The sequence below is a fragment of the Lissotriton helveticus genome, chromosome 11 (genome assembly GCF_964261635.1).
Source record: "Lissotriton helveticus chromosome 11, aLisHel1.1, whole genome shotgun sequence".
Classification (NCBI taxonomy): Eukaryota; Metazoa; Chordata; class Amphibia; order Caudata; family Salamandridae; genus Lissotriton; species Lissotriton helveticus.
Window position 1 is genome coordinate 218,986,049 of NC_136072.1, and position 23,322 is coordinate 219,009,370.

At 42.7% G+C, this 23,322-nt stretch overlaps 1 protein-coding gene across 1 annotated transcript in view; it reads right to left on the reverse strand.

The window, feature by feature from the left end:
- The window catches only part of KCNAB1 (potassium voltage-gated channel subfamily A regulatory beta subunit 1), a 752,409-nt gene that overhangs the window by 39,643 nt on the left and 689,444 nt on the right, over positions 1 to 23,322 (reverse strand). Inside the window, exon 12 of the mRNA XM_078666222.1 lies at positions 20,669 to 20,789. Within this exon, the coding sequence (XP_078522348.1) occupies positions 20,669 to 20,789 (121 nt within the window). The remainder of the gene's footprint in view (positions 1 to 20,668; positions 20,790 to 23,322) is intronic.

Sequence of the window (23,322 nt, forward strand, 5' to 3'; positions counted from 1 at the left end):
GGCCTATAACTTCTCCCAGTCTTTAAAGCGCATTTATGGGCAGGCATTTTTGTGATTAATGTATTTAGACAGGAATATTAATTGGTAAAATAAAAGGCACATTTAATTGTACTTTTTCTAGGAAGCAGCTCTGACCCTGGGTTACCTCATTACTATTTACCATATAGCGGCAGAAGCAAATCCCGTGCATTGCAGTAATCAAACAGGATTTGCATAAAGAGTCAGATCTCTGAGGCGGCTGCCTCGGCAGCAGAGAGAATGCTCTCTTGTTGCAGGCTAGAATTGAAAACCTCTCAAAAGACTCCATAAATTATGAAAGTGGTGAACTATGTCCCGCGCTGTGTTTTCAACTTTCAAGCTAATAAAAACACTGAAGCGAGATGGGCCATCCTGCTAGATGGGGTGATTCCGAAAAGTAGCCTTTGAGAGGATTGAGTGTTGGAAACGTGGCCTGTCTCCGCAAAGCGTCGTAGAATTGGTTTCCAATGGGCATTAGATTAGCGAGAATGCGGTTAATTAATTCAATAACACATAGCTAGCTGCACGCAGGAGACGGCCCGGGAGAGGGAGCGGGGAAAGAGGGCGGGCGTGTTTTTTGCTCGCACAATGAGTGGAAGATTGCTGATTATTAATTAATTGGAGTCAAATTAGGGGTGCCTCAAGGAAAACCAGGAGAAGGGGTTCCAGGCAGCAGAACGTGTTGGAAATGCGGGGCCCTGTTCCCTCAGCTGCCTCCACCGCCCGCACACTGGTGTTTTTCATCAAAACAAATATCATAATTCACTTAAATGCCACTTTTGCTGGGGGTTATTGCTGTGAGGCAATGAACTGATTGGCGCCTGTTTCTTTGCCTTTACCCTCTTTCGGAGTGAATTGATCATTCTCACGGCCAGCTGGAGAGCTGCTGCTGGCATGCTGATGCTGACGGCGAGGCTGTGCTGCCCACCCACACGGGGACAGGGAGAGGGGAAATGCAGGGGAAGAGCCGAAGACGGTAAAGTTCTGCAAGGAATCAGCGCTTCTCTTTAGGTAGGATTTTTGCCACAAAATCGGGCGTTTTAAACTAATTGCCTTGTTTCTTATGAATGTGGCCGCCCCAGCTTTGAGACCATTTCCCAGCGTTACCAGACACACAGCCGATGGGTGCTGTGTGATTTTGGAACAGTGGTGCGCTGTTAACTTGTGCCTGCTCTTACACACACAACTCTAACCAGTTTAACTTACGTGGGTGGACGGTGGTGGACCAGACGACTGGCACTGACTCAGACTGCACACTACTTCTGCTGCTAGTGTCTACTCTGCTGCACAAGCAAAGGTCCAGGCAGGCCGCAGGCGGTAGGCTGCACTCTGCAATGCCAACGCAACGACGACTTCACTGCTGGTCACGACGAGGAGTCTCCAGCACTGGTGTGCCATGCGCGGTGACGTCCCCAGGCACAGCGTAGGCAAATGGCCAATCACAAACGACATGGCGATATAGCCATATGTGATTGGCCATAGTGTGCGGCTCTCAGCATAGATAGCAGCCAACACCCACGCGGCACCATCCTGCTGCAGCAGCCAATCCTGGCGCAGTGTTAACAGCGCCACTGTGCCAGGATTGGCTAAGAGCAGGATACTATCTGCCCTAAATCAGACCGGGGGCCCGGGTCCTGCCTATGTTTCCGAGTGCAAGAGGGGTGGGGGGAGGGAAGGGCTACAGTCTACGCATGCGCGGGCCAGGCAAAATATTAAAGGCTCCGGGATTTTACATGCGCAGTCAGCGGGCAGCTGTCTGTACTGTAACTGTGTGCTGCCTGCCTCTGCCTGTCACTCTCTGCCTCAGCCCCGCCCCCCAAGGCCCACTTCCTTAATGGATGCCCGATTCAGTCGGGCTTGTCCCGGGCCGGTAGTGCGCAGTGCTCGGGTGCCTGCACGCTTGGCTCAGTTTTATTTAAAAAAAAGTAATTATGCTCATTTTGGCAGTGCGGTCGTCCATGGCTAGTGGGGCAACGCCCCAACGTCCCCCATGGACGCACCGCCACTGGGCCCCAGCACTTTTTCTTTTACAAATGAGGGATTGCCACAATGCCCACTTTAAGTGACATGGCCCCTTTAATTTCTATGGTCCTTGATTAGAAATTGACTCTGTTTCTTTCCATTGTGAAAGGGAATGGCTTCTCTTTAGAACTGTTAGACGCAATATCTATGCTGTGACAGTTGTTGCGGTTTCTGCATGTTTACACATTGTCATAGTTTTAAAGCAACGTATGAAAGGCTAGAATATTCACTTTGAAACTGTACATGCATTTATATTGTATGATGGACGGTTAATAATTACTTTTCCTTTGTGAGTTAGGATGCAGGGTTTATGTGAATGAATGTGTATGAGAGCCTTATTAAATCAGTGCACGGCACGTTTTTCCCCAATCGTGAATAATGGTCTTTCCAACTAGTTGACACTTAATTTTTTTCCCGAAAATGCTGTGTTTTTAATGCATGTCCCTTCGTCGATCAGTCATTATATTTTTAGGGGGCTACCCAATACAGTTGTAGCCGAGGAGAAGCACAGCCACAAAGGGGCAGATTTACAAGCCGCTTGCAACACAGTGAAATATACAAGATTTCACTGTGCCACTTCTAGGACGCCATTGAGTCAAAACCCTACGAATGCTTGGAGTAGGCATACCGAGTGACTCAGTGTATTAAGAATAGCCTCCCCATGCTTTGCTGGAGTTGCGTCGTGCCTGCGAAACGACTCCAGGAATGCGTGACTTTTGCGTCAACAGATGCGTCAGAATTTTTTACGCATCTGTCAATCCTTGAGTCATGGTGTGCCGTATTGTAACTACAGTGCATCCATGGTGGCGCAAGGGTTTCACATGCAGGTGCAGGGAAACTGACACTTCTATACAGATGCGTCAGTTTCTAATAAATAAGCCCCTCTACCTTTAGTGCACAGTAACTAGTGCATACATTCTAACACACCCAACTCAGGGGGAAGATTGATGGTCTTTAACACCTAAAATGACTTTATTTTTGAGTTTTTCCCTAAAAAATTCAAAATCTCTATCTCTCCTACTTCCAAATGTTGGCATGTATGCTACAGGGGCTTAGAAACGGATGTTATTGTGGACTGTGCAGAGGATCCAGACAATGTAAGGCACAGTGGTTTATTCCTGGTTTAAATGTGCTAGTCCTTGATTCAGAAGATAGGATTTAATGCCAAAGCTCAGGTCCCTGTGTGGTTGCCAACTGGATTGTTTTTATTGGCATGCCTTTATTTTTAAGACCAAGCTGGTAAAAATAGTGGGAAAAACAGTGAAAAAGGACAGTGTTTCCCAAACTGTGGACCGTGAGCTGATTTGTGTTGGGTCTGGAATGTCCACCCAATAAACACATTTAAATTCTGTTCATCTTATCAAATTTTCAGAGCTTCAATGACAGAGGTCAAATGTCAGACTATGCCTTCTGACAAGTTGCCAACATGTTTGTTCTCGTGGTTCCCGCTTTCTCTCCTGCTCCGCAGCCATACTACCACCTCAGCCGCTTCAAGCACTGCACCCGCTACACGCGGATGATTGCACTTGCATGTGGGGTGGGTGGAGAGATAATCTGCAATGTGTGACAGCATGCCAGCTAGCCTTTTGACTTTCCGGCCAGCCCAGGGCTCATCACAGTGTGGCACAATGAGTTAGGGCAAGGACAGCCCTGAGCTTGGGTGTCACTGTGGCCCTGCTTTCCAGGGAATACCTTTAGGAGACAAGAAAAAAGGACAAAGGTCAAAGGGTAAAGAAAAAAGTGATGCACGTGGGCAACTGAGTGTAAAAATATCCCAGCAAAAGCCTGGATAAGTGCATTAGGCACCTTCGGATCCCATGGTGCAGGGAGGCGGACGATATTAGGTCGATGCCGATTTTGACCTGCGGTTAGCAGCACTCTACCAGTGGAGCAGAGTGAAGATCATCATATAGCAAAGGCAGAAGGAGCCTCATCTGCATTCAGGGGGCTGTGTACTGGGCCTCTGAAATAGGTACTCCATGCAGTCCTTATGCACTTTCTGACCTTTAATTATAGTGACCCTCTACAAGAACTGTCAAAAGGACAATCAAAAGAGAAACATGCGGTCCAGGTGGGACAGGGCTTTGCAGCCCCCAGTTCAGAAGAAGTACAAGCTGCTAGCTCTACTCACATTAAAAAGAACTAAGTACAAAGCTACTTGCAAGGTTAGTGCTTAATTTCTCCCATATACCACATGTTTGAAACGTGTACAAGAGTGCCAACAAAATTTTACTTTTGCTCTCCACAATAGCTGACACAGAGGGTCTCCTAAGCCCAATCTCCCCGACTGCAAGGTCAAAAAGTGTAACTCACGAGGTAAACCAGGACAACGGGGCTCAAGTGACTGTTGAGGGCACTGAGGCCACAGCAGAGAATGATGTCCACAAAAAAATCAGCTTAGGTCGGGTAACCGACATGGAGTTGCTCTCCTTTAGATCAATATCCCCCGCTACCTCCCCGAATTATAGTTAACAAATGGCGCTCCGCTGCCAATCGATGTCAAGACTGTGGTAGTAGCTAACTTGGACAGCACGAAAAATTGTACAGGACAAAAGATTATTGCACAAGAGGCATGGCTGCAAGTATCACACGGGTCACAGGAAATACAGAACTCAAGTCCAAATTTCACAGTGGGCTCTATGGAGTCCATTCAAAAGCCAATGAATAAGGATTGGGTGGTCCCACCAACGCAAGGATCAACCCAATTGAGAGGAGAGCTGCAGGATAAAATTGTGGCCGGGTCTCATGGAAATTTACAAACCAAATCTGAATAGGAGCTAGAACGGCCTAGTGATAATTAATACTCGCTCATCAGCCCAAATGGTAATATAGCCTCTATCTGGGGTTCTTTGGAATCCAGTGGAAAACCAGAGCCAGCAAGAAAGTGTGACTCGTATGTAAAAAGTCCCCTAATGAATATGTATAAAACTTCAACATAAGGGAGGTAACTCACCAACCGGATCAAGCGACATATGGGAGCTGCTCTTCAGAACCTCCCAGTTGACAATAGACTCTCTGTCCTATCAGTCCTACCAAATGGACCTGTAAGTTGATTTGTTAAACACGCTACCAATGTTTACCGTGGGTACTGATCACAAGTTGGGGGAACTAAATAGGTTAATAACCCAAGTTCAAAACTATGATTCAGCACCATATACAGAATGCTCTTATGAACCAATGATTGATAAGCTTGGCACCCTGCCATCTTTCCTGGGCACCATAATAGAAAATCTCACATATACAGACGAATCCCATGGTAACAGAGCCAACTGGGAGCCCAAATGTAAATATGAAATTAGCGCCTCCTGAAAATATTGCAATTCATCATTTGGTCAGTTTCAAAGAGTGCGACGAGACTGACCAAATGATAGCCCAAACTCAGTCAGGGAATATAACAACAAACAGAGGAAGAAACTGCGTCAAGCCACAAATAAATCAAAAAAGTCTTTAGTACTGGTAGCCAACACAAGGACAAATCAAGCTTAAATGCACACTAATGGCACAATGGTGCAAGACAAGGACACAATTTACTCAGCCCTCTCCCTGGAGGGGAAGGAAGACTTTTCCCAAATTAGACAGAAATCACAGAACTTCGCTCTAAATCATTACGGTCTCTTGTCCAGCTGCTAACAGACCGCTGTCCTTATTAGACAGCTTGGGCGGCCACTGTAGAGACAATAATAGGAACTTCTCCAGTTCCTGTGCAAAGAGTTTTAAATGCGGCATCTCTTTGTTATTGCGCATCTTCCACCAGTGGACAAGAAACCTTGAGAGTGCGTTGCACAAATGCCCTAGAAGAAGCATCCGCCCAGCTTACTCCTTTAACATCAGAGATATACCCAAAAGGAAAAAGGCTTACAGCCAGAGGCCAGGATACAGGCTCAGACATGCTCAATAAGCCTAACCCAGAAAGGCATTCGCAGACTCAGATGGGTGTGGACCCAGCCCTAACATCTCAACACAAGGCAGCCATAATACCCATACAAGTAGTTGACTGCACATAGGTCATGAAGAATGATGAACCTCCAGAGTATGATCCAAGCGCTAAGGATCTAATAGCACACAGAAACACGTGTGCTTCCCAAGGGCCCAGGCCTGACCCTACAACATACAGCAAGCACACGGTCCTTACTCCAGAATAACAGTCTAGGCGCAGGCATGATATTTTAAACCTTGATAAAATCCTAAAGCTCCTACACACCGTGCCAACGCTCAAGAATCTGACCTCTGCAGACATTGAATCATTTGAATACTTAGACCCAATGGGACACAGCTTGCTGGAGGCAACCCTGGTAACCTGGGCCTCGAGTTTGGGGGCAAGGAAAGTCCTCCTGGAAAGAGAATGCTTTCAGCCCTGGGGAATTATGGTTTCCACTCACATACCTGTAGCTTATCCAGTTCCTCTTTTCCATCAAACCTTATCCACTGTGTCGCGAGACACCAAAGGCACAAATCAAGTGTACTCCAACCTCAGAAACCCCATTGGTAAATCATGTAAGGACTCCCCCATCTTCAGAAGCAATGTGTGTCCCTTGCCTGAAATTGTCAACACACAGAACACGATTTAGGCTGCGTCTCCACTGCTCAGCATGGAGGAAAAAATAAATTGACATCCAGAATCTCACATTCCCAGGATGGATCAATCACTTGATGTAATGAAACTTTGGGGCATATTTACAATGAAGTGGCGGAGCGCGGCATTAGACTCCTTGGCTTAATGCTGCGCTCCGCCACTTCTGAAACACAGGGCTGCACCGTATTTACAACAATATGGTGCAGCCCTGTGTTTCCCCCTGCGCTGGTGCTAAATTTAGCTGCCTACCACAAACGCAGGCACCCTTGCACTATAGTGCAAGGGTGTTTCCGTTGAGGGGAAGATTGTTTATGTGTCCCTTCCTGCACATAAACAATCTTTAAATAGAGTTTTGTAACTTCTATGAGTGCTGCTTAATGCAGCACACATAGAAGTTGCATAAAATAATTTTTCTTTATTGTTCATGTGCAGGATTGGACACGTTCCTGCACATAAACAATCAATGGCATTTTGCTGTTCCTATGTGTGCTGCACAACGCAGAACCCATAGAAACAGCAAACACAAGGAAAAATAAAGCATTTCTCCTTGTTTCACCTGTTTAAGACCAGATTTTCCCTAGTCTTAAATTTGGCGTTGCTTCCTATTTACGCCACCCTTGTAAATAGGGATCAGCATCAAAATCAACAGGCGTTGTGGTTGAACGCCCACCGCAACACCCATTGCCCTCCCCTTTCTTGCTAAGTATAGCATGAGAGGGTGCCTTATTTACAAGGCCGCCTTGTAAATAAGGCGCAGCCCCTTTCACCACTACAAAGTAACTAAAAGTGACGGTCCAGTGGCAATAGGGGCTTGTAAATATACCCTTTTGTTACTGGAATATAAATGGCCTTTAAAGCAAAAATAGCCAGACAACTTGGTACATTACTTGAAAGACTTTCAAATTATACTACTGCAAGATATTTAGTTGACAGAGCCACTTCAACTTGAGGGATTAGTAGGTCATTTTATATCAGTGTACAAAACTGGGAAGTTTAGTTGCTTGAAAGGAGGTCTCCCGACGTACGTGTCCACCTCACTCTAGAAAAGCTCATACACTTAAATTACCCAACATCCTCTTAAATACTTTTTATGACCAACTGTACAAAGACATCATAGTAACTGCGGTCTCTCTTGTAAAAGACATTGAATCTCCTGGTGTGAGAATATTAAATGGCAGGTACCAAGCAGACACTCCATTAGCCTGGTCTTATCACTTATCTACCACGCACTTGACAATTGACTTTACATTGGCCACTTTTCTCTTACTTCAACTAACAAAATCCTTCTACATCGATGGAAAGGCTGAAAGCGACCATTGGCCACGTCACAGTCCTCAACGTCAAATGTCCTGTACACCAGCAAGCACGTTGCCTGCAGAGAGGGAATTGGTAACTGTACACTACAAAACGATAACAAATGTGATGCTTGCCTCCTAATACTTCTTGACTTGTCTGCGACATCACCCAGCATTACTGGAGGCACTCAGGAACCGCTCTGGTATCAATGGCACAGTCTTAAGACGGTTCACTTTGTACCTGCAACATCACTGGCAACAACTAAAAATAAACAACTGCCTCCCGAAACCTACACTAGTTCATCAGGGTGTACCCCAAGGCTCAACTCTATCCCCATCCCTTTTCAATCTCTTCATGGAACCCATTACTTTTATCCTGAACCAAGCAGGGGTCAAATATCATCAATACGCGGAATGTCACCCAACTCTATTACAAAATTAAGTCACCCAATGACATCCTACGTCTGAATGCCACACTAATCAAGATACAAGCTTGGCTTAATATCAACCACTTAAAGCTGAACCCCAACAAAACTGAACTACTTCTTTTCTCCCAGAAAAACAACCCTCTATCAATCCAAGTTTGGCTCAAGAACTTGGACGCCCTAAATTGTTGTCTAACTCTGTCAAATCCTTGGGCATCACCCTGGACCAAAACATGTCTTTGAAGGACCACATCAACAACTCAGCCAAAGGAGCACTCTATACGCTAAAAATCCTAAAAAAAAGTCCAACCTTTCATTTCCCCTGCAGATTTTAAGATGGTAGTGCAATCACTAGTCCTCTCAAAACTGGATTATGGTAATGCTATCATCACAGGAACTCCGAAAACTTGCCTTGCCTCCTTAAGTTCAGTTCTCAACATGGCAGCCTGGCTACTAACAGGTTGCAAACGGGTTGAGCACATCACAATGGCCCTCAAGAGCCTCAACTGATTCCCAATCTAAGGAAGATGTTTCTACAAGACCGCTTGCATCACCCATAAAGCCCTTCACACACATAAACCCAACTATCTGGAGAACAAACTTTTGTAAGCTGGAACAGCCAGATCTCTAAGGAGCTCCAACGCACTTCTTCTAACTCCCAAATGGAAAAAGAAATCCACCCAGACACGATCTTTTTCTGGAAATGCCCGCTTGATCTGAGACCGAGAGACCTGCACAGCAACCCATCCTTTTCCAGATTCAAACAGGACCTTAAACACCTACTGCACAACAAATACTTTAACTCACACCCTAGCTGAGATGCTGCCCCAACCTCACATACTTTCGGACTTGACCAGGTCCAGCGGTAAAGTTATTGTTTCAACGGTCCACTATGTCTTGTACTTTTTTAGCTCATGGTGTTTCCCTTGTCTGCATACTGTAACTACCATGCCTGCCTAAAGACTTTCTTTGTCTGTATTTATGCATGTACTTCTCTCATATGACTTCATATTATATGTAAAGAGCTCTGATACCTTCTGGTCTAACTAGCGCTATATAAAACTTATATAAATAATATGGACCGAAGGATCAATAGGTGCAATTGGAAAGGCTGCAGCAGATCTTATTGAGTCTTCTTACAACAAATATAGTCAATTGTGAACTGTTCACTAAAAAGTTAATAAGTAAACACTTATCTAAGAATCACCCAACCTTACACAGACCTGCAACTGGCTCCCAAGGTTTAAGGAAGGTCACAATGTTCACTTCATGCCAAAGTGTAAAGAGGAAACTTAATAAAGTGATGAGAATGCTGCAGCTGCAACAGCACCCCAGAAATCCCCAGCTTCAATCAAAGATGAGTTGCACAAAAAAGCTCTACAGAAGTGTGATAGAAGGAAAGATTACTGTTGAGACAGACCTTCTGGGCAATGTCCCTGTATTCTAAAGGAAAATAATTTCAAGGGACTTTTGGAAACTGGTGAATGGTCTAAACAGAGCCCCAAATAATGTAAACAACTCAAACATCACCGAATCCAGATGGGCACAGTTTTATATTATGCATTTCAACCAAACCACCTGAGGCCACTCAGTCATGGAAGCTGAACCCGGAAGAAGCAGGTTTGGACAATCCATCATGTTCAGTAATCGTCTCCTTAAATGGACCCACTCATGGTGGTCAGAATCATTGGGATCATGCCCCTTGCCGGTTTAATCTGCAAAAAACCTTGGTGTCATAGTTGAAACCAGTTTATCCTTCAACCATCAGGTTAATAGGACGATATCCTCCTGCTTTTGGGTCATAAGGACCCTTAGAAAGGTATTTCCATTTATTTCCCTTGATGCACGGAAACACGTTGCTGTCTCATTAATTCTATCTAAGTTGGATTGTTGTAATGCCCTCCTTCTGGAATTCAACAGGGCTACTATGAATAAACTCCAGCTGGTACAGAACTCCACAGCTAGACTAATATTGGACATTCCTAAATACCACTCAATTTCATCTGCCATTAAGAACTTGCATTGGCTTTCGGCACAAAAAGAATTCTATTTAAAACCTTGTGTATAAGGCACTACACAATATAGGACCAGCAGGAATCAGGAACATCTTCCAGCATTATGTCCCTAACAGACAGTTACGATCAACCAATAAAAATCTGCTGGTAGTCCGAAGTCACTGAAAAGCACGATGGGGAGGAAGAGCCTTCTCGGTCGCAGCAGCTAAGCTCTGGAATACTCTTCCTTTATCCATATCGGGCTTAAAGTTACACCTTCCTTTACCAAAAGCCTTGAAGACCTGGCTTTATGCCTTGGAAAGTTTTACTCCCTTAACCTGCCCCACCAGTTAGCTGTAACGGCATCAGCGCCTAGACGCCTTAGAGCACTTGTACGCGCTATATAAATTCCTCATTCATTCATCACAGGCCTCAGAAGAAGCTATGATCGCCAACACTATTAGCAAGTACAAACCTAAAAAATAAAAGAAGCCTACGCAAAGGCGAGACTGTGCTCAGCTTTTCTCAAGACAAAATACATAAAACAATCGAGGAAGGCAGATGAGATGGAGCCCTTGGTCCAGATGGAATTCCACAGGCATTGTATAAAACCAATCCCGCCTTTTGGGCAAAAAACTGACCTGGGATTTTACCTGTGCTGTGCAGCAAGAAAATATTCTCAAATCCTGGAAGGGTACTGTTATCAACCCGATCTTTAAAGGGGGGGATAGGCAACAACCTGAAAATGATCTTGCCCTTTTAGATAATGAGGCAAAGTACTTTCCAGGTCTGCTATTAACAGAGCTAATCCACTTGCCAGCAGATAAAAACATTATACTTTCAAACTGAACTGATTTTACACAAGGAACAGTTACAACCACCAACATTCTGGCACTTTTGATCATAATTGTCAAAATGAAACCAAGCAATCAATGAGCAACCTGTGCTTTGTGTATTGTAAGTCCACATTCGACTCTGTTCAGCGTAATCTCTTTTGGCATAAACTGACACTTTGAAGTACACCCCAGTGCCTCCTAAAAGCTATACAGATGCTTTATACTAAAACCTGGACAAAAGTGAGAATTGGTGACCTCACTTTTCTATCTAGGAAAATATACACTAATCAGGGCTTAAAACAAGGCTTTGTGCTGGCACCATACTTATTCGACCTGTTTTTGGCTGATTTGTCACCTGATCTTGATGAGGTAAATCTCCATGCCCCAAAGCTAGCGTGTCTTCGCATCTCTAATGTTCTGTATGCGGATTGCATGATTCTTCTCAGCCAAACGAAAGTCGGCCTACAGCGCCTCATTGATAAGTTATCCAGTTACTCAATAAACAACCCATGTCAAAAAAAACACAAGAAAACTAAAGTCATGGTCATGAGTAACAGAATACAGAAAAAACCTAAGTTGTCCCTAAAATGCCATCAGCTGGTGAAAGGCTACAAATATCTTGGCATCCATTTTGATGATAAAGGCTCCTGTTGGCAATATAGGCTGGAGCTTCTATGGAAGGGCCGTGCCTTAATTCTGGCTTTCTGGACTTTACAGACCTCAGTGGATGGTCCTAGCTTTGCACCTTTTCAAAAGAAAAAGGAGCAAAATTAGTCCGAAGTTTGTCCTGTAGAAGTGAGGATCTAAAAGGCAATCAACATAAAAAAGTATAGATTCCTCTTTCGTCTTCCTCCTCATGCTTCTCCCGCTCGGAACAGATTTGAGTTTGGTCTGGTGAACCAATTAATGGCGAGGAAGGGGCCATACATTAAAACATGGAAGAGAATACAGACCTCATTAGATAACCAATTTAATAACGCTCACACACAAAAATCCAAAATTCCCTTTCGCATCTGTACCTAGACTCTGCCATCGAAGACTTAGGAATACGAACATTATGGAATTCAGGCCGTTATTGCCTGTTTTTACCCGATGGACACTATTTTGAATAGTCGCTTTACAAATTTTTTAAAACAAACAGCACTGGAATTGAAGGACCGTAAATATCTTTAATATTCCCCTTAATAAAGCAATTATAAATATATTTTTCTTTATGTTTTTATACTCCGATTATAAATTATGATATCTGCTGTGGCACTATTAATCCTACACTATTTTATTGAATGCTATGTTTTTTTTAACAATGCATAATAAAATTACTAACTTACTTACTTATTTCTTTAACATGATTTGGTGTTTACTTTATATTTTCTGACTAAAAGTGAGAGGAATTTTTAAAGTGAATTGTGTGACAATTGTAGCCTGTCTTTTATTTTGCAACCACAACAAAATGTAAATACTTGTAAATTAACTGTATGCATTCAGCAGTTAGTAAAACAAAAATGAAGTACATTTTTTGGTAATTCAAAAGTGCTGGAAAAAAGAGATGTTAATACAATTGAAACAAATAAAGCCACTTTAATGGGTGATGTAAAAATTGATAAATATTCCCAGAGACCCCATTTCCACACATTTCAGTGCTGTATGTTATATAGTTTTATCAGTAAAACTGTATGACTGTACGAAGTTAGTGGTCTTTTCAGTTGAAAATACGCTGTCTGTAAATTACAGTGCACTCGCTACCACACAAAACTTTAGTTACATTAAAAAAGTACCCCTCCAAGTTTGTTCTAAAAAGTAGTTTGTGGTTCTGAAAAGTTCTAGAACCAAAGGGTTTTTATTCCCTTCTGAAGCATAAACCTCATTATAGAAAACACGTAAAGGGATCAGTCAAAACATGATTTGAGAGCTTCCTAGATCGTTTCTGTATGACTGATAGAGCTAATAGTGGGATAATTGAGATGTTACAAAAGACTCCTGACAATTTTACCCAATTTCTTTTTCACCTTCCTGCTCTTACCTGTTCCAGAATAGTAAAACATAAATATTTCGTTTCTAAGAAAGATGCCAACCCTTGCTCCATCTACTTCAACTCTCTCTAAAATTATGATTGTGGAAGTAAGTGACCTGCAAACCAAACAGTGAAGCTAATAATATGTATGTGTTGCACTTCTGGTAATATGTATTGCAGTATCTACATGTTACCAGAAATTACCCAGCTCCATGCGTGAGAAGTTCATCCAGTCCAGGTCTTTCTCACTGCATGCTGGAATCTGTAGTACTGTTTTACTGCGACGATGTCCTGGTCATCTCAGACTGGATGGTGGACAACTATCTTCAACTTAATTCAGCCAAGACAGAGGTGCTCCTTGTAGGCCGAGATACTTATAAACGGGACTCCCAATGGTGGCCCGCGGCTCTGGGTACACCGCCCCAACCGAAATCAACAGTCAAGGATTTGGGGGTCCTGATCGATAATGCCCTTTCATTTGAGCCTCATGCTAAAAAAGTGTCTCGTACATGTTTTGCCCTTCTACATGGCCTTAAACCAATTCTGGGGTCAACTGATTGTTCAATCTGTAGTCCAATCACGCCTGGACTATTGTAATGGCCTCCTGCATGGCGTGAATGAAACAGTTATTAAAAGACTACAGCGGGCACAGAATGCGGCAGCACGCATTCTTTTTGCCCTACCCAAGTACTGCCACGCCTCCAATCTTCTTCGTAGGCTTCCCTGGCTGCCAATCAAACAGAGGGTTCAGTTTAAAACCCTCTGCACCATACATGAGATTCTACACGGCAAGGGTCCCCACATTTTACAGGGACTGTGCAATTCATATGCTCCCTCTCAAGCACTGTACTCCGCTGACCTGCATCTCGCTTGTACTCCCCGGGTGCACAGGCGTAGAGCAGGGGGGAGTTCTTTCAAGGCCCAGGCCCCTGCTCTATAGAATTCTATTCTATTGGCTGCCTGCAGTACACAGGATTATTGGGCATTCAGGAAACTGATTAAAATCTGGCTTCTCTCTTCCATCTAGCTTTTCTCTATCTTGCTACCTGTCTGCTAGCGCTGGGACGCCCTGTTGCTGGGGCAGCAATGCGCTTACAAATGTGTATAACATAACATAACATAACATAAAACCAGGACTATAAGTCCAAGATTTCAAAGAAAATTACATTCCTGAACTGCCAGAGCTACTCATGATGGAAATAAACGACCTTAGAATTCTGATTCACAGGCACTTATCTGATTTGTTTGCTAATATCCCATTTCAGGTTGCTGTAGAAACTGTATATTGTGTTATTCTTGCCGCTTTACATTTTTCTCTCTTTAAGTCAGTTCTATATTTATTAAGTTACCAACTATATGAATATAGTCCATATCTTAATTAGATAATTTCACTAATAAATGTTTCTTAATTATGCCTCTTTGGCCTTGCTCCCTCACAGGCCCCTTTCATCTCTCTGTTTATTTCCTTTCTGTAGGAGAGATTCTCTTGTCACAGTTAGCATCCGCTTTCTGAGTGTTTTCTAGTGGTTCTTATAGGTCCACTTTCCTAAATGTCACCAATATTTCCTGCACACGTCAGGGGCGGCTCTAGGCTTATGGTGGCCCTGGGCAGGGAGCGTAGGTAGGGGGCCCCGGAAGAGGGGGTCCGGGCGGAGCGCGGAGGCCAGTAAAGAGAGGGGGGGGTCAGGGTGTTTGGAAGTGGAACAGAGCCGGAGGCCGCCAAATCCCTGCCAGGGGCCGCCACGCAAATATGTATCCATCCTCGGAGGATTAATATATTAAGGATATATATTGGCGTGGTGGCCCCTAGGGTTTGGTGGCCCTGTGCAGGTCCACAGCTTGCACATGTCTAAGGTCGCCCCTGCACACGTTTTCGAAGCTACCTTCGTGTGCTGTCATCCTTAGGGCTCTTATTAATTGGTTGAAAGGTTGATTTTACCAGTGTAGAATAGGATGAAAAATCGTCTTGCTAAACAGGTAATTTCCGTGGGTTGTTTTTATTTATCAGTCCCTTTTTCTAGAGTCACGCTTTCTGACCTCATTGTTGTATTTAAAAAGTGCACTGTCGGATTAGAGTCAATCTTGCTGAGTAATGTGTGGTTTGCAAACAGCGAGACATTCATCTACCTGTCCAATGCCTAGGACGTCATCAGTAAGTCACCAAAAATAATGACTATTAAGAATTTCAAATGCGCTGTCCGCCATTTTGAATTGGGACTTCGTAATTAAACATGGGCAGCTCAGCCGGCTTTGAGCATCAGTCCCAAGATGTCTTGTAGTAGGAATATCATATTCAATATTGATTGGCTGATATAGGCTGTGATTTACAATATGCTAATTTAAAACTAAAATTCACTACAATAATCCGGAAGGAAGACTATTTTATAAGGTTGTATACCGGAATAATGAGCATTTTATATTTCTCAGGTGTTCTGCGCATTAGCAGTACACTTTAGACCTGAAATTGAAAGGAGAATGCACACTCATCATTTGTATAAAATTATTCCAGAGCCAGATTATTAACCAGGGCCCTATTAATAATGATCATAGCTTTCCTTCCACCACCTATCCAAAGGTAATAAATCATTCTCTTTGATAAAATGCAGTTGCATTTAATTACAGGCCCTATTAAAAAGTGCCATGAGGCGAAAGCCAGAGGGTCTTTGAAAAATGGCGTCCCTGCTTGGCAGCAGATTGTTTCACTGCTGTTCTACTAAGTCAGCTAATATTTAGAATTTACAGCTTGACAGGTCACTCCTTTTGTGTAACAAGGAAAAAGAACCCAATTACAGGGTAAAGCAATGCCTTTAAATAGTTGGCATATGTTCAGATGTTGATTTCAGTATTTTAATGTACTATACATAGTGCTTACTTTAAAAAACAATAAGTGGCAGGGCCAAAGTATTTTTCAGGAACCTGCCACAGCAGCTACCAAATGAAGGGTTTGCCCAATACCAAGGCTGGCCGGATTTTTTACAGCGCACGCCTCTTTTTTGTATCACACTACACTCTGTCTCTATCTCACTCTTGCTGGTTCTTTCTCATCCCTTCCTTCTTCATTTCTCACTATCTTTCCTATCTTTCCTTTCCACCTTCTTTCTCTCTTTTCTGACTTTCTCTCTCTTGCCCAAAGTCCGGTAAAATATGTCCTGGTCTACAAAAATGAGTGCTGGTGCCCACCACAGACACAAATGAACCATCAGGTATATAAGTAGTATAATTTATTGTCTGCTAAAGGCCCCTAACTGCAGCTTTACTATGTTTTTGCAATTGACCACAAGATAATGCAGAGGCTGGCTTGGAGCAGTTGGTGTATGGTTTGGTTGGTTGATAACATCATGTCTGAATCAATCATGCACCCCAAAACGTGTTTTCGCTCCTAATACTAACAAAGGTAAAAAGTGTAAATGAGCAAATGAGATGCTTGGGAAACAACCATGTCTGAAGACGTTTTCTAAATATCAGATACTGGTTGTAGAAGGAAACTGACTGGAAGGTTGGCCCAAAGTTCATTTTAGACTGGCAGGTGGGTGCTCGTTTTCTTTTCTGGCGTCCACACAGTGGAATTTGCTCCCCCAGGAGTTATGCTGCATTGATGACAGAACTATACAAGGCATTCATTTCAGTAAAGCTAGTACCAGGATAACCTTCTGTGTGATAGGCTGTGCTATAAGAACTTCCAGAATTGAATAGAATAGAGTTTCTGTAGGGTTTCCATGGGCAGTTGTGACTGAATATAAGTGCAACCTAAAATCCCTCTGAAAACGTTTGATGTGTTATCATCTGCTGAGTAACCCTGGGCAAAGCACTCCGCTACTCGCGTAGTTTGCAAAGTTTGCGCTACTTCGCACTACGTGAACTGCACGTAGCACAGAGCAAACACACGGAGCGTAGCGTAGTGCAGCAGTCATTTTTTGCTTGCTCGCGGTCCTCAACGTCAAGTTGGCGAGCGCGAGCAAGCAAAATGACATCCCGGCGAGACTTTTTCCTCGTTCGCGATCAGCAACATTAAGTTGCCGATCGCGAGCTTGGAAAATAAACCTCCCGATGAGATTCTCAACGCGGGAAGGTCAAATTTCTCATTGCGAGTGGTCGCGTATGCTTGCAACCGCTCGCGATGAGAAACTACTAGTCCTTGTTGAGAAAGCTGCCGCTCGAGTAAAAATCTACTCGAGCGGCAGTAAAAGACAGCTCGCACTGTGCAAGATGCCGTTTTCAATGATTGCACAGTGCGGACAAGCATCCGGCACTGTGCAATCATCGTGAACAGGGTACTACGCAGTTTGTGCAGTGCTACGCGTAGCTCGTGTAGTGCGAAGTGCACTTCGCGTAGCGCTACTTCGAGAACTACGGCCAGGGTTACTGCTGAGTTGAAATATGTGGTGTTATGATGTTATGCAGAAGTTGCAACGTGGGTGACAGTAGATTCGAATACCAAGGTCAGTTGGTGCTGATCCTCTGGGCCCTCTTATCCTCTATACTGCTCTTCCATACTTCAATAAATCTACAAAGAAACTACGTTGGCTGTTGACATTAATCTCAACAAAATATCTCTGCAATTTATGTCCTGACAGCATAACGAATTTGTGCACGAGACAACCAGGAATATTCTGCAGATGCCATCCAAGTCACTAGGCAACAAGGGTGAACAGCCAACAATCCCAGAGCCCCGCAATATTAAATTCCCATAGTTTACTGTCAGGTCAACAGTGACCAGAAATGCCTTTATTGTTGCTGCTCAAAAATCGAGCAAAGTATTCGTAGTCACCATTTTGCCCACTTGCTTAGTATTATATTTACTGTCATCGAAGGTTATTTATTTCTTACTATTCTTTTACCTAGGTATTTCAGCGTTCATTTGTAGTGCTTTGTCTCACTTGATCTGTTCATTTTTTGTGGGTTCTCGGCTCTGACTTCTCTTCTGCAGTAGTGAAGCCATTGGGGACTGGCGACTCAAGATGGGATGGATGCCCCATTAAAGTAGACTCAAAGGGCCCGATTCACAGAACTAACTTAAGACAAAATCCTAAACGTACTACTTTTGGCATTCACAGAAGGCATTTAGAAGTAGTAAAGTTAGGATTTTGTCTTAAGTTTGACTTAAGTTTGAATTAAGACAGACTTAAGACAGACTTAAGTTAGGATTTTGTCTTAAATCTGTCTTAAGTTTGTCTTAAGTTTGTCTTAAGTAAAACTTAAGACAACATGCCTTCTGTGAATACCAAAAGTAGTACGTTTAGGATTTTGTCTTAAGTTAGTTCTGTGAATCGGCCCCAAAATGTTGCATTTCTCTGCCTTTCTCCAGGTTACTTGTCCGCCAGGTAAGGGTTTAAAATACATTATCCTTCCTTAATGATGTTTGAAAACCTTCTTCGATTATTCACTGCATAGATGAAGTACCTTGGTAGCAGCGTATAGGCCTTATGTCTGGGGCACAATGTTTAGCAGCTCTGCCACATAGGACAGTCATGTGTACACTTTATATTGGCTCCTCCACAGAGATATCTCTTTGATTGTGTGCAATATTATACCAGAGAACACGACATGGACAATTCATTTTGGTCTCTCAGAATGGAGAATAATGTTTATAATTGTAATTGGCTCCCTCAAAGATTAGATCCACCTCTGTTTATTTGTTTTAATGGTTGTACCATAGACGTGAACCACATGTACAACTTGTTTAAGTTGCCTCGCGTCATAACTTTGCATGGCACTCAAAGCGGAGAAGGACTTCTAAAGTCAAGAGGGTGGGTGGAATCAAGGGTCACTTTGAAAAAAGCGCATTAGGGTTTTTTTGTGGTACAGAAAATAGAATGGAATCAGTTTCACCATCAAATCACCCCCATGGGAAATGTCTGTGTTAGAAGATTTACATTTGAGTGACATATAATACATAGGCCGTGGCATGGAGCACATTTTCATTGAATACTTTTACAATAGAAATATAGAGGCCCATTTATGTAGTCTGATCGAATTTCACTACATGGAACAGAAAATATGCATCACAGCAAGCATGTAAATAAAAATGAAACGTTTGGTAACTATTCCCAAATTTGTACATTGTTTTTAAATCTCTAAAAAAAATTGAATTGAATTTTTTTGGGGTGCTTCGTCTTTAAAATGAATCCTGTTCCCTTTTCACAAACACAGAAATATTTATTAAAAAGTTTAAACTTTCATCTGCTTCGGTTCTTTCACAAGTGATGACAGGGTGCTATCAGATAGTTCTTTTCTGCATGTGCTCAACTCTCTCTAGTTGCACTGAATAGATGGTATCTGGCTGCTGCAAACCTTATCCAAGCCTCAGCTCTCATACATTGGTCGAGTCAAGCAAGAACTAAGTATTGTTTATAGAATTGACATGGATGGGCTGTCAAAAGACCATCAGTCCTTCCTAGCAGCCCCCCCCAAGTCCTTAAGAAAAAAACAGGAAGTTGGCAATCTATTTATAGATACCCCTGTCAGCACACTAAGGGACAAATTTACGGGAATGGTGGTGCCGGGCAGCGCAGCAAGTATGCACTGCCCTGTGCCACAGGGAAAGGTCAGGAATGCACCGTATTTATCACCTTTTTTATCCAATACAGTTCATTCCCTTCCTTTCCCCCTGCGCCGTTTCGGCAGCCTAGCGTCAATGCAGGCACCATGGTGCACGGGTGCCTGTATTGTAGGCAGTATTGTTTTTGTGCAGAAAGGGGCACCGTCCTACACAAAAATAATCCATAGGGGCATTTTTCTCTTTCCATGTGTGCTGCAAAATGCAGTACACATAGAAAGAATTAAAAACAATGAGAAATAAAGATATTTCCCTTCGTTACGCCTCCCATGGGAGACATAAGTCCTTGTAAATCTGGGAACGCAAAAAAAACCATGGGAATTGTGTGGGAACACCCACCGCAACGCCGATGGAACACATCACTTGTGCAGAGTAAGGCAACACAGCGATTTACGCCGCGCTGCCTTACTCTAGATTTATGAAGCCATTCAAAGCCATGCAATGTGGCTTAGCGTGACTTCATAAATCCGACGTAGAGGCTTGTGTCACGCAAGTACACCTGTGCATGGTGCAAAGGTGACGCAAGCCTTTCATAAATATGGTCCTGAATTCTCAATTGCCTGAGAGAGGAGGACATTCTGAAGTGCTCCTGAAACTACATCAAGTTTTTGGATTGATGAATGACACTGGCAAAATGATGCCACTCCAGTCGACTCACTGAATTTCAAAATCGTGCATGAATCTTGTCTTTGTATTCAATCATATGAATGACTAAAGAAGTATCTGGCAGCAGTCGAAGTATGATGAAGATCTAAGTAATCAAAATAGTTTAAAGGTCCCAACATTTCCTCACTAAAGTCCCTGATATCGCTCACAAATTTCCTAGTGAGTAGTTTTACCTCAATTTGTGCTTTCCCCAAACTGAAAGAGAGCAGTTTCATGTGAAAAGATCATGTTTGTCTCTCATCCTTACCACTGGTCAACAATTTGTTACTTACCAACAGCTAGTTGAGGCAATGTGCATCCAAGTCTTTCAGCGATAGATGAAAGATCTTTCAGCTTTGATTGTTGTTGTCTCCCTTCTTCACTTACAATTTTGTCCTTCAGCCACTGATAGCACTAGAAATCAGGAGTGTACATCTGTTAGAAAGTCTGTATTGTATTCTAAAGAGGTAGCTACATTGACTACTGTTTCATTCACAATGTTGGTAAAACATGAATATTTGTGGTGGAAATCTGGTAAGGATGGCCTCATCTTTCAAACGTTTAAGCCAAGCTCTTCTATTTACATTTTGTATTTATATTTAGATCAGATCCCAGTATATGGGGGCACAAAAATATTGTGGGCCTTATTTATGAAAAATGATGTATCGCTGCTTGAAAACAGCGATGTGTCACTTCTCAGTGCGCCCTCCTTGCGACATGATGGATGCGTCATATTTACTGTATGACACATCATGTCGCAAGGACTTACAGATATGTCAGTAGGTGCAAAAGTGGTGCATTGCTGGGGTGGGTGTGAAAACAGACGGAACTCCAGCAATGGGTCCTTTCACATGGGGCAAGGCCCATGTGAAAGTGCCTGCGTCAGTCTGACGCCTGCTGTGAGGCAGGCGTAAGATATTGACGCAATGGTGTCCTAGAAGTGGCACACTGAAATCTCATAGATTTCAATGAGCCACTTCTACGAGGATTTTTGCGAAAGCCCACCCTGCATACATTATACCTGACGCAGTTATAATGTGGCGCAGGGGTTTACAAAGTGAAGCATTTGCATAGATGTCACTTTGTAAATAGGGTGCAACGTGGCACATATTTTACACCGCCGGTGCATCACAAAAAGTGACGCAATGGTGGTGCAAAAGTGACACAAGGCCTCATAAATAAGCCCCTGTGCTTCTAAAACATCATAGTCAGAATATCAACTACCGAAATACTGTGAAGGGCAAGTATATATAAGTCTATATAGATTTACTGTTCTAAACTCCACCTCTATGTATCTTGCAGTTAAATATATTGTCAAGGTGCTTATTCGTGGGGTTACATATAGTAAATCAATCCTAACCTACATACACATACTTTCACAATATTTTTGTAATAAATGTTCTGGCTGCACTATTTTTTTTAGCACAGTACTTAAAACATGCCACTCCGGTGGTATATCATGCACTTTTCTTTCTTGGAAGGTAAAAATGTCTAAACATGTTTCAACACAACTATTGACAGTGTGAAGTTATTGCTATATACTATTGGGCTATTTTGGGTTAATTCATGGAAAGACCCATTATGAAAAATCGCCAAAGTAAATCTGTAGTTTCTTCTAATGAATATCCAAGGCCAGAGAGAGTCGGATTGTGCGATGCTGCAATAATGTTTCATTTAATTGTGAAACCTCTTATATCTTATTGCACTAAACCTATCCCAGAGAGTTTCTATTTGTCGTGAGAAGAGAGTAGATGAGATATTGTGAAACTTCAAATGAGTGGGAAGAATGAAGCTGGGGATGGAGAGTAGTTTGTATGGCAATATTTCCACGCAAAAAAAATCGGATACCATCACTTGGGATTTTTCACTGTGGATTACTCTATTTTGGGACTAATGGGGTTATGTACAATCATTTTCTTTAATTTAATTATTATATTTTTAAGTTCTAAACTATTTTAATCATCTTTTTTAAAATGTATATTTGGTCTAGCACCCAAACCATCACAGCGCTAGGCTGTGAAGATAAAAGATCTCTATATTTCTGGGACTAGAAAACTAAATGAGATTTGTCCTAATAAACCTTTTATGGTTAGCTGTTAAACACCTAGGGAAAGACTGCTGCATAACATTGAGGAACAAGCAGGGAGAGCACGTTGCCTCCAGATCTAGACCTCTTGAAGCGTGAAATAAAAACAGACTTGAGTAAAGATAATGAACTGGAGCATTAAATAGTGGGCACCAATCACATGATCAAGTTTGCATAGACAGAAAAGCAACCAGGCCATATTATTCTGGACAAGTTCTGAACAAGTTGGTGCCTCTTAAATGAAGTGGGCGGTAGACACATATGTGTTTTAAATGGTATATGTAATGAGAAGATTGTGTTTGAGGTACTAGAATAGAATGGCTTGATGATGTGTTTTGAAAAGAAACTAAGGGGCATATGTAGGTAGCCGTTTGCGATTCGCATACGCCGAAATTCGGCGAATTTCGGCGTTTGCGAATCGCAAACGGCGTTTTGACATTTAGGTGCCACTTAGCAAAATAAGGAATCCCAAAAATTGTGATTCCTTATTTTGCTTATAGCATTTAAGGAATCACAATTTTGCGATTCCTTAAATGCTATGTAGGGGTGTTTAAAAAAATGCGATTTTTGCATAAGGAATCGCAAAATACCACCTACTTCAAGTAGATGGTATTTTGCGATTTCCTTCAAAAATGCATTTTTTTTAAAAATTTAAAGTGTCATGTGGCGCACAGACATGCCCTTAGGGCATGTATGTGCACCACATGTACTTATAGGCACATTCCAGGGGTGCAACAGGTGTCCTTTGGACACCCTGGCACCCTTGGAATTGCGATTCTCAAATTGCGAGTTTCACACAGAAAATCGTAATTTGAGAATGTATCCCCATTCATTCCTATGGGCCTTTTGGCCCATAAGAAT